The sequence below is a fragment of the Vanessa cardui genome, chromosome 28 (genome assembly GCF_905220365.1).
Source record: "Vanessa cardui chromosome 28, ilVanCard2.1, whole genome shotgun sequence".
Taxonomy (NCBI): Eukaryota; Metazoa; Arthropoda; class Insecta; order Lepidoptera; family Nymphalidae; genus Vanessa; species Vanessa cardui.
In genome coordinates, this window is record NC_061150.1 from 7,046,023 (window position 1) to 7,059,159 (window position 13,137).

At 38.6% G+C, this 13,137-nt stretch overlaps 1 protein-coding gene across 1 annotated transcript in view; it reads right to left on the bottom strand.

The window, feature by feature from the left end:
* Positions 1–13,137, bottom strand: part of LOC124541516 — a 52,010-nt gene that overhangs the window by 22,422 nt on the left and 16,451 nt on the right. Inside the window, exons 9-15 of the mRNA XM_047119432.1 lie at positions 12,633–12,808; positions 6,806–6,933; positions 4,825–4,981; positions 3,502–3,667; positions 2,220–2,392; positions 768–918; positions 276–425 (exon numbers count right to left, since the gene is read on the bottom strand). Of these exons, the coding sequence (XP_046975388.1) occupies positions 276–425; positions 768–918; positions 2,220–2,392; positions 3,502–3,667; positions 4,825–4,981; positions 6,806–6,933; positions 12,633–12,808 (1,101 nt within the window). The remainder of the gene's footprint in view (positions 1–275; positions 426–767; positions 919–2,219; positions 2,393–3,501; positions 3,668–4,824; positions 4,982–6,805; positions 6,934–12,632; positions 12,809–13,137) is intronic.

Sequence of the window (13,137 nt, forward strand, 5' to 3'; positions counted from 1 at the left end):
CAATTTGAAAACTGACAAAGGATTTCTTACTCTACTGTACATACAAGTAATTTATTGATACCAGTTAGAGAAATATTATAACATTGAGTGCTAAATCGCTTTAAGAGTATATGTTACCCGCGACCAAAACGTCGTAAGCGCTAGGAATTTCATGGCACTTACGCCTTTCATTTTCTATTGTTAGATGACATTTATGTGTATATGCGTGCGAGAGTGTGTGGTTAAAGCACACAGATTAAAATACTTTTCAATATTTATTAAAACAAATTGTCTACCTCATCGTGTTCCTGCAGCAAGTCGTACGCAAGCGGGTTCTCGGACAGCGTGCGCGTGAACATGCGCGTGCGTGTGCGCGCGTCGCTGAGCGTGCGCGTGCGCAGCTCGCTGAGCGCGGCGGGCACGGCCTGGCGGGTAACGCGCTGCCTCTGCAAGCACATCGTTCAGAGAAATTCAAGCTGTATTCTAATGATCAAATCCAGATGAGCACGTGCTTACTTAAGCCCGAGCCTAAATGGGCCAGTGCTTAGAACTTAATCGAGTTCAATAATAGACAAGCACCGTTCAATTTCAAGTAATTAATTTGTGGCTAATCAAGCAAACAGTGAGGAAACCTGCATCTAACTTCAATTAATTCTGCCACCAACTCACATTGCTGGAATAAGCTCCAAAATCACCTCCTTAAAGGGAGCCCTAAGGCCAGCACTTGAGCACAGTAACGGGCTATCAGAACTTTTCATATGGCAGAATTGTGCTATAAGGCATCTCACCCACTGTTCCCTGATCGGCAGATCGATGTCCTCGTCTCCAACGAGCCTGGCCCAGACGCTCTCGTCGAGCACGGTCTCGTATACCTGCGGCTTCGGGTCTCGTAGGACGATCGCTGTCACCAAGCAATTGTAGTTCGCGCACTGAAACGACCTGTGGAAACAAATTATTTCACAGCTTCGCACGAGTGCTGTACTAATACCAAATATAATACAGAATTTGTTTATTTACGACATCACATTAGAAACATCTAAAATGATCAGTGTTTCTTTTCTATATCGTCCATGTGTTATACACAAAACACTTACTCTCGGATCACTCTATCTATTAAAAAAAACCGCATCAAAATCCGTTGCGTAATTTCAGAGATCTAAGCATACATAGGGACAGCGGTGAACAACTTTGTTTTATAATATGTTATGATGATTGCTGAAATATGACAATAGGATCGATATATGCCCTATTGCAGTGATAATTTCTCGTGGGCGAGAAAACCAGGCCCTAGAGAATGGAGCCAGTCTGTCTGGCTGCCCTTTCTCTTGCGCATACGCAGCTGTGGGCAGGCAATAATGACCTACTGACCAAAAAAATCTAAATCAAATTAAACTTTATTTAAGTGGGCTTTTACAAGCACTTTTGAATCGTCATTTTACAATTAAGTTTTACCACCGGTTCGGAAAGTAGATTCTACCGAGAAGAACCGGTAAGAAATTCAGTAGTTACTCTTTTTCAACATTTAAAAAATACAGTCATGTTAGTTAATACAATTATTTAAATTAATATATCCTGCGTGGAAGTCAACAGGTATTAACTCCACGCTTTATTATCATCTACAAAATCTTGTATCGAATAAAACGCCTTTTTTACCAATGTATTTTTACAAACGATTTGAATTTACGAAACGGCAAAGTTAAAAATGTCTGCGGAAACAAGAAACTCAGTAGTCACTATTTTCCAACATCAGTATACATTGTGTTAGATACAATAGGCTATTTGACAATGCGAAAAATAAATTGTGAATTATTGTAATCAGTGTATATGAGTTTAAAAATGGTTATTTACTAACGAAATTTGAAAATAATACTTAACTTATTCAAAAATCCATAAATAAAAATGCATTTTTTCAAACGTTTGTCACGCGACACAAAACGCTCCTGATTGGCCGGGCTTATGATGAAGTCACTTTCTTTTCTACTGTATATACCACAGATTAAAATACAGCAAAGTGACGTCACCGACTCCATTGCAGCGCCATATTGTCCAAGTAGCGTTTTCGCGCGCTATTTAAATATGGAATTTTTAATATGATATTTTTCGGCAAATATGTACTAGAAATAAAAAACCAAAACTTTTACTGGGTTCCTTAAACTCTACTAAATAATATTAAATGGATTTTAAAAACCAGTCAAATAGCCTATTACATATATGTAATATCCTGTCTGGTCGACAAGTACCTGCAACTCTTCTCCATGGCCTCATCAGCGCCCTCTGGACACGTAACCTTGGTCCGGAGGGTGAAGCAGAGCTTGCAGACGGTACTGATCAAGTAGAATGGAGTGTCACCAACGGCCTCGCTCATCTTACTGTACAGCATTGACCTCGGAGACTCGATGTTCTCCTTAGGCACCTGGAATTTTCTTGGTGGTAGGGCTTTGTGCAAGCCCGTCTGGGTAGGTACCACCCACTCATCAGCTATTCTACCGCCAAATAACGCTACTCTGTATTGTTGTGTTCCGGTTTGAAGGCTGAGTCAGTGTAACTACAGGCACAAGAGACATAGCATCTCAGTTCCCAAGGTTGGTAGCACATTGACGATGTAAGGAATAGATAATATTTCTTACAGCGTCATTGTCTATGGGTGATGGTTACCACTTACCATCAGGTGGCCCATATGCTCGTCCGCCAATCTATACCATAAAAAAATCACGTACCACAGTCAGAAAAAACGGCGTATTCTAAAAAAAAAAACTTACTAAGAGGTCAAATTATTATTATTACTAGAGGAGGTAATTTTTGTTTCTAATTCATATCGTGCTCGGCGGTGAAGGAAACATCGTGAGGAAACCTTCTGTAATTTCATAGATCTGCCTCATTTGTATTCCACCAACTCGCATTGGAACAGCGTAGTGGAATGTGTTCCAAACCGGAGAGGAGGACTTAGCCCAGCAGTGGGAAATTTACAGGCTGGTAATGATGATAGTCCCATAAACATTGTGACAAAAATGGGCTAAGGCTATTAATATACACAATCTTATGTGGAACCAGTTTTAGCCGGTTTTACCGAACCGATACGACATGGGAACCCTCAGGAAAAGCTAGCCCCCGGTGCTACAGATGTCTGTGGGCGGCGGTAGTCACTTTCCATCGGGTGAGCCTCCAGCTCGTTTGCCACCATAAAAATATACAACATTCATAGTCTCTTAATAGTCGAGATGGCCCAGTGGTTAGAACGCGTGCATCTTAACCGATGATTGCGGGTTCAAACCCAGGCAAGCACCGCTGATTCATGTGCTTAATTTGTCTTTATAATTCATCTCGTGCTCAGCGGTGAAGGAAAACATCGTGAGGAAACCTGCATGTCACAAATTTCATAGAAATCCTGCCACATGTGTATTTCACCAACCCGCATTGGAACAGCGTGGTGGAATATGTTCCAAACCTTCTCCTCAAAGAGGAGGTCTTTAGCCCAGCAGTGGGAATTTACAGGCTGTTGTCGTTGTTTGTATAGTCTCTTACCCTTTCGAACACGACGAGGATGACCTTGAATACCCTCACGTAGTCCATCACGCACTTTCCGTACGAGTAGTGATTGGTTATCGCTCGCGGCGTCACCCTCAGCAGCGATAGCAGCTCACTCAGGATACTCGACACGAATTCCTCGCAGACGGACGGCTTGACGTACCTGCGAGCGTTATGAGAAGATACACTACACTGGACTCATCATCATCACCACCATCACCATAGATACCACCACCATCACCATCACCATAGTGACCACTACTACCACAATCACCATAATGATCACCACCATCACCATAGAGAGCATCACCACCACTATCACCAGATTGACCACCACCACCACTATCACCATAGTGACCACCATCACCACCATCATCATAGAGATCAACACCACCACCATCACCATAGACACTACCACCAGCAGCACCATAACCATAGTGACCACCACGACCACCATCACCATTGAGACCACCACCAGAACCGTCACCATAGTGAACACCATCACCATAGTGACCACCACCATCACCATTATCATCATCATCATCATCATCATCACCATCCTCCTCCTCCTGCCCTTATCCCAATTCTATTCGGGGTCGGCGCAGCATGTCTTCTCCTTCCACACTTCTCTGTCAGACGTCATCTCACAAGTAACAATCTTTCTAACGATATCACACAATTCATCCATCGTTTCCGTGCTCAACACTACATTGAACTAGTGATGTATATCGATAGACTATCGATAGTAAAGGTGTTAATTAATAGTATCAAACATAACTATACTATTGAACGTACTATCGATATCGTGAATAGTGTTGAAAGTCAACTATCGATAGTCAAATTATCGATAGTTCTGCAACAAAGCACTGCACATAACAGCTGAGTCTTAATAGTTCGGAAGAGCGCTCTCATTGGTGAACTATTATGGTGAACTGTAGTTCATCAAAATCAAAATAAACTTTATTCAAGTAGGCTTTTATAAGCACTTTTGAATCGTCATTTAACAATTAAGCGAAGCTACCACCGGTTCGGAAAGTAGATTCTACCGAGAAGAACCGGCAAGAAACTCAGTAGTTACTCTTTTTTAACATTTAAAAAATACAACGTCATGTTAATTAAATACAATTAATATATCCTGCTTGGAAGTCAACAGGTATTAACTCCACGCTTTTTTATCATCTATAAAATCTTGTATCGAATAATATGCTTTTTCTACCAATGTATTTTCTACAAACGATTTGAATTTACTAAACGGAAAAGTTAAATCAAATTCGGTTCAGTGCATAAGCCGTGAAAGAGTATAAATGTTTTATGGTGTACCTCAATAGTGGTACCATGAGTCGGTCGCAGATCCCCTCCCCGCGGCCGTGGAAGGTGCGCGAGTACACGTACTGCAACATGCACATGTCGGCCTGCGTCGCCAGCGTAGACATGCACATGTCGTACGCGTCGTCCCACCAACCCTTCGTGTTATCGCCTGAAAGCAGAATAAGATTAATATATTCTTTTATATATGGCTAAATATATATTATGAGATTCAGAAGTGGTCAATGATGTTGTAGTAAACAGATATGTTATTAACGGACAAAAAGTGAAGACTAGAAAACGTCCTAATTGGGACGTTTGCCTTTAGTCGTTTCACGTAGTAATACGTTATAATACATCATAATTACGTAGTAATACGTTTTGCGTAATTAAAATATCTAGTTGTCCCTTTTACTTATTGTTTTTATCAAGCTATCCTTTTTACTTGTAACGAAATGTAAACTAAACGGTCCCCGGCGCGGCACACGTTTTTCTGTTGTTTAGTATGGGAATAACATATCTGTTTATTAGAATATCATTGGAAGTAGTCCTGTCATCTACCTTGAAAATCACTTTTAATTTATTAATCATTTATCCAAATAGAAAAAATAGCAATAATCTTATTTACTCGAATTAAATGACATTAAACACAATGTGACTGGATGACCTCTGCCAAGAACAAATGGAATTCTTTGGAGGAGGCTTTTACCCTGATTCACACATTAAAATAGTTTAATTTTCTTTAATATACTTAATGTTGGTTACAATTTATGTTTGTGGAATAAATAAAGCTCTTTTATTATTATTATTTATGAACACAATGTGAAACACTTAATTAGTTCACGTGCCGACAGCGAGACGACAGCGAGACAGCCTATCACGAGCGCGAGAAAAAAGTAATCCTAGTTTGAGAACCGCGTGCGTTTTATAGTCTGTAACAGGTGCATTGGTATGGTATTTTTTTTGTCTGAAGTAATGCCGTTGGCCCTACTGGCCTTTACAGCGTCACCGGACGTCCGGGCGAGAACTAATGTCCCCTACCCTGAAGTTGAGCGCGGGGCTCGGATTTAAAGTTCGCCCTGAGGGTGTCTCCTATGAGATCGCACCTCGGCTCAGAACGAAGTCGGTGGGGTGTGATTCGAAGCACTGAATGAGTTTACTGACGTCTCGGCACCTCCGTGACGTCACTAGCCTGGGTCCTCGTTTCCGCCGGCGGAAACGCTGTGAGTGTGAGGTGTATAGTGTGGCGGTTTTCCCTACAAATGGCTCGTTACTGTTAGTAAAGCTATCGTCTTCGTTCAGGACGTGTATAGGTCGCCCGAGTCTGTCCGAAAGGTTACCTCTGCGGGAGGTGTACTGACATGCCTCAGAATCACGGGCGTTTAAATTTAATAGTCTGTAACAGGTACGGTATGGTAGGTTCTAATACCGTTAGTCAAATGTATATACCTTGAATTGACGCGATATCATTGGCCGAGAGCTTAAATGACGCTTTTTTTATACTATAGATGGATAAGGGGGGGGGGGGGGGGACACCTGTTGAAAAAGCTCGACAATCATATTGCAAACAATATTCCAAAACCATGAAGAATGACTAAAAAAACTTAGTAAAGTAAAGTAACAGCCTGTACATTTCCCACTGCTGAGATAAGGCCTCCTCTTCCTTTAAGGAGAGGGTTCGGAACATAGTCCACCACGCTGTTCCAATGCGGGTTAGTGGAATGCACATGTGGCAGAATTTCGATGAAATTAGACACATGCAGGTTATCTCACGATGTTTCCCTTCACCGAGCACGAGATGAATTATAAACACAAATTAAGCACAAATATATATAGTGGTGCTTGCCTGGGTTTGAACCCGCAATCATCGGTTAAGATGCACGCGTTCTAACCACTGGGCCATCTCAGCTGTCTAAAAAACTTTCCTCATTCTTTTCCTGGTCACATGAAAAAGATAGATAAAGCTATGAAGAGTGGTGGGTGATGTCTGCCCAACCTTCCGCCAGGGTGGCCACGAGTCCCAGCAGTGGGCGGGCGCGCGTGCGGGCCAGCGCGTCCAGCGCGGCGCGCAGTGCGAGCGGGGCGCGCGGGGGGCGCAGGGGGGGCGCCAGCGCGCCGCGGATGCTGCAACATTCAGAGCACGTCAAATGTCAAATAAGCATGGTTATTTTTAATATTACAGTCATTTATTTATTTATTCGATAAAAATCGAAATATAATAATAATAATAAACCCATCGATATGGAGCTAAGAAGTAAACGATCACGTATAATGCCGCTGCCCGGGGGCGATCGCCGGGGCACATCTGGAGCTGACGCTGGATGTTTCAGCCTGCGAACCGGCAGCAGTGAGGAGTTGAACAGGCGGACCCTCGCGGGGGATGAACCCGAAAATGCTACAGCCGAACTAGGAGGGTGTTGTTCACCGTCTCCATGCAATAGCCCAACCGTAACAATAACTTCAAATAACTCATCATTCAGATTTTCTCCCATGTCATCATCATCTAGTAGCATGCCTTTAGAGGATGTTGTGCAACCGACGCTTTCTGTCAATAAACCTGCACCCACCACTAATGACCTTAAAAAGCGTAGGAAATGGAGTCCCGATATTAATAAATTTATCCTGCGCAAATATCTAGAGATTACTAAATTGGAAACTGACACAAAAGGATATCTTACACCATTGTACGAAAACTTTAGTAAAATGTATCCTGATATGAACGACGTAACTCGACAACGACTTGGTGATCAACGGAGAGCTATAATTCAAAAAAAGTTATTACCCCAATCTACAATAGACCAAATTTACAATCAAGTCAAAACGGAATTGCAAAGTATATCATCCACAAATACTCAATCTCAGTATTCAATATTGAACATCTCTACATCAAATAACACAAACAGAAATTTAAAAACACCTACACAACAGGCACGTATGAAGTGGACGAAAGAACACAATGAGGCAATAATAAGAGCATACTACAAAATAACTCAACTAGAATCAAACATAACCGCATATAGGCAACCACTTCACCAGGCTTTTATTGACACTTTTCCACACTTAGCACATATATCGGAACAAAGAATTGCTGATCAGAGACGTCTCATTTTTACTAACAACTATGTTAGCAAGGATAAGCGCGAAGCGATTAAAGAAGAAGTTGCACAAGAATTAAATAGACATGTAAATACCCAAATTCAAAACCCAGATGTTCAAAATTGTAGTGATTCAACCTCTCAAACTATGGTACACTCAGAAACTACGCAAAGTAACAGCTACATACAAACACCTTACACACAAACTCATATAACACCTTTAGTAAATCAACGAACACAGACACAAGATACGCTCCAAATAGATAATACAGATCTAAGAAATGAGATGATGGATGGTGATTTAGAAAAAGAACTTTTGGAGAAACTTCGAGAGACACTAGAAATGTACACAGATATAATTCCAGAAATTAGACCAAAATTACCAAGGATAAAAGAAAACAAAGAACTATACAAACTAGTCAATATATTTAACAAAAATATCTTACACAAATTTGTAAAAGATGATACAACTATTTCAGAAGTTCACACTCTAATCTACTGCACAGCAATGGTCATAAGTAAGCAAATAGGATACAAAGTACGAATAAATAATGACAGACAACAAGTCACACCTGAAAAACAACCATGGCAAATTAGGTTAGAAAAAGACATAGCAGCTCTAAGAGTGGACATAGGAAGATTAAGCCAATATGTTAAAAACAATAGATCGAAGAAAATCATACGCGAAGTAACTTTAATTTTAAGTAAGAATAAAGTACATTCATCTCACGAAGGGAATAATATTACACCACAAGATGTTTTAGACACACTTAAACAAAAATTAGCGCTAAAATCACATAGACTAGCTCGTTACTTAAAGGCTCTAAAGAGGAAACAAGACAACAAACTATTTATTACTAATGAAAAAGGTTTATACAGGCAATTAGAACATAGTGGTAGCAAAAATAATAACCTTAAAAATTCAGAAATACCGGATACAGATGACCTCAAAAACTACTGGGCCGAATTATGGGAAAAAAGTGAGTGTCATAACGAAGAAGCAAAGTGGATAAAGGAAGAGGAAAGAAAATAGGAAGGTATTGAAGAAATGGAATTTTTAGATTTAACAAGAGAAGATATTGAAACAGTAACGCGAAAAATGAAAAACTGGAAGGCTGCGGGGTTAGATGGTGTACAAAACTTTTGGTTTAAAAAACTTACTTTTCTACACGAGATACTTGCTAAAAAATGTACAGAACTGATTAAAGGAGAAACTCAATTACCAGACTTTGTAACAAAAGGTATAACTCATAGGCTACCAAAAAGCGAAGATACATCAAACCCATCTCAGTATAGACCAACTACTTGTTTGCCAACCTTATACAAACTAATTACGTCCTGCATATCCAATAAAATTAAATCGCATATAGAATCCAATAACATATTAGCAGAAGAGCAAAAAGGTTGTAGGCAGAGTCATAGGGGATGTAAGGAACAGTTAATTATTGATTCGACAATTCTAAAACAAGCACAAAAACACAGTAGAAATTTACATGTAACATACATCGACTACAAAAAAGCTTTTGATAGTGTACCACATTCTTGGTTAATTAGAGTTCTTCAAATCTATAAAGTAAACCCGACAATAATAACATTCCTGGAAGATGCCATGACCAAATGGAAAACAACTTTATCCCTTTCCAACGGGACTTCCAAAATAATCACAGATGAAATTCATATTTGTAACGGCATTTTTCAGGGTGATTCTCTCAGTCCCCTATGGTTCTGCCTTGCACTTAACCCACTTTCACATTTACTTAACCAATCTAAAAACCGATACAAGCTATCTAACAAACAGTACAGCAATAACGCATCTTATGTATATGGATGACATCAAGTTATATGGTAAATCAGATAATGATATGAAAGACCTCCTAACAATAACAGCGACCTTCAGTAAAGATATCCACATGACGTTTGGACTTGATAAATGCAAAACTTTACACATTCACAATGGAAATATATTGAAAGGAGATTATAATATAAATAATGAAATAAATATTACAGCAATGGACATAAACCACACATATAAGTATCTAGGCATACAACAAAACAAATACATAAATCACACACAAATTAAAAAAGAACTTACATCAGAATATCTAAGAAGAGTCAATATCATATGTAGAAAGAAGCTTAATTCTAGAAATCTGTTTAAAGCTCTCAATACTTACGCCGTTCCTATACTGACATACTCAATTGCTATAATTAAATGGACCAATACATATATATCTCACTTACAAATTAAAACAAGAACTTCATTAACTAAACACAAATACCTGCACCCAAAATCTGCCATTGAAAGAATGACCATTAAAAGAGAGAAAGGGGGAAGAGGACTAATTGATCTTAAAATATTATGGGAAAGCCAAATAAATAACCTGAGAAATTTTTTCTATAGCAAAACTGAGAGTCCAATACACAGAGCCGTGGTAGACAAAGACGATAAAATGACACCATTAAATTTAAAAGAAACGCACGTCACTCATCACTTAAAGAATATCACCGAAAACGAAAAACTAGATACATGGCGACAAAAACAGCTACATGGCAGACACATTAAAGACTTAGAACAACAACACATTGATTCAGCAGCTTCAAACAAATGGCTAAAATTAGGTTATTTATTCCCAGAAACAGAAGGATTCTTGATTTCAATACAAGACCAAGTCATCAACACTAAAAATTACAGGAAACATATAATTAAAGATCCCAGCGCTCTAGACGACCGATGTAGAAAATGCCACAAAAACCTAGATACCATTCAGCACATAATAAATGCATGTCCACTTTTAACACAGAACGACTACACCCACCGACATAACCAAATCGCATATTTTATACATCAAAAACTTGCTATTAAATATAAACTGTTACCGCCAAAAGTAGAACCATACTACCAGTACACACCCAAAAGCCGTTCTGGAGAGTCCCCGGATGTACTTTGACCGAGCTATACTAACAGATAAAACGATTTATTGCAATAGACCAGACATCACCCTAGTTGATAAAGCTAATAAAACTGCATATTTAATAGACATAGCCGTTCCAAATACCCATAATATTAATCAAACAATTGCAGATAAAATACATAAATACTCGGAACTTAAAGAAGAGATTCTTAGAATATGGAATTTGGACAAAGTTTACATCGTTCCACTGGTACTCTCCAGTACGGGAGTAATTCCTAACCATCTACACCATAGTATTAAATTACTACAACTCCCAGAAAATACATATATCACCATGCAAAAAGCTGCCATCCTAAATACATGCCGTATTTATTTATTTATTTATTTATTTGTAATCAACAGCGTATACAGATTATATTTGTACAGTTTTTTTTAATTACATGAAGACTATGGCCACAAAGATTACAATATAAAGTGTTTAATATAATATATTTAACAAAGTGGATAACAAAAATTGTATTGTCCGTCGTTTTCTTCAGGATGAACCTACATCGAACGTATTGCCTAATTAAATGCATAAATAAGATCATTTACTTGGCTATGCCCGTAAATGATCTACAAAATACCAGCTCTCATGCTGAGAAAAACATATATGCAGATAATAATAATAAAGATTTATTGGTCAAGTTGCACTACAACACAATAACAATCTTATTCACATATAAAAACAGTATAAAAAACACAATAAATTAAAATTACACAAAAAAAATAATAATATTATAATAGAAAAAGAGAAGAAAAAAAAAATTGTGCTGCAGTACAACAATACCAAATGGAGATTCGCTCCGTAAAAGAAGAAGCATCAATGATGCTTCTAAACTCATTTTCAGCGGTCTCCAGAAGGTATGCGCTGACAGCTGTGACACAAAAAAAAAATAGTAATAAAAGTAATACAAAGCAAATCTAAACACTAAAAACAAGCAAAAAAAAAAATTCTTACAATAACGAAAGTAATTAAAAAAAAATAAAAATAATAATAATAAAATGATAACAATAATAACACTAAACAGTCCTAGCGGAACGCTGTGCGAGTGAGATATCTACATGAGATAGAAGCAACTAAACGGCAATTTTAATGTTAGAGAAAAAAATTATATATAACAATAACAATGTAGACTTAATGTTCCACTAAATAATTATAATTATCGTTTATTATAGGCACAACTTGTAATTAAAAATAAAATAGCAACAATGACAAGTAATATGAAAAAAAAAAGAAAAACAGACATCGCAATGGTAAGTCAATATTTTTTGGATTACATATGATAAGATCGATATCCACCAAATAAAAATAAAACACATGATAAATGTATCGCATTGAATAACTGTAACATTCAAAGCACTGATTACATAAAAGGAAATACTATTTGATTTATTCATTATTGGAGGAAACACAAAGTCGTTCACAAATTATATGCACGATCGTCACTTGTTTCTTTTTCATATAGCAATAAGTCTAATCTAACTAATATTCGTTGGGCTTTGTGCAAGCCCGTCTGGGTAGGTACCACCCACTCACCAGCTATTCTACCGCCAAATAACAGTACTCAGTGTTGTTGTGTTCCGGTTTGAAGGGTGAGTCAATGTAACTACAGACACAAGGGACATAACATCTTAGTTCCCAAGGTTGACACATTGACGATGTAAGGAATAGTTAATATTTCTTACAGCGTCATTGTCTATGGGTGATGGTGACCACTTACCATCAGGTGACCCATATGCTCGCCCGCCAACCTATATCATAAAATCTACTCACATATTTTCATCATCCAGTAACATCACCAGTTTGATCTTCTCGACGAGACTCCCCCCCTCTACGGTAGCGACCACCCACTGCATGGGATTCGAACTCGGTGGTAGCTTGGTTGCCAGACACAGCAACATCGAGTATTTCTGATCGAAGGTCGATATGGGTGCGTAAGTCAGCCATAGCTGAAATAATTGAAGTTAATGTATCAACAACAACAGCTTATAACTTTCCCACTAATGGGCTAAGACCTCATCTCCCTTTGAGAAGAAAGTTTATAACATATTCCACCAAGCTGTTCCACTGCGGGTTGGTGGAATGCACATGCAAGATAGGCAAGATTTCTATGAAATGAGACACATGCAGGTTTCCTCACGATGTTTTCCTTCACCGCCCAGTACGAGATGAATTATAAAAACAAATTAAGCACATCTCGACTCAACGAATGAGTCGAGATGGCCCAGTGGTTAGAACGCGTGCATCTTAACCGATGATAGCGGTTTCAAACCCAGGC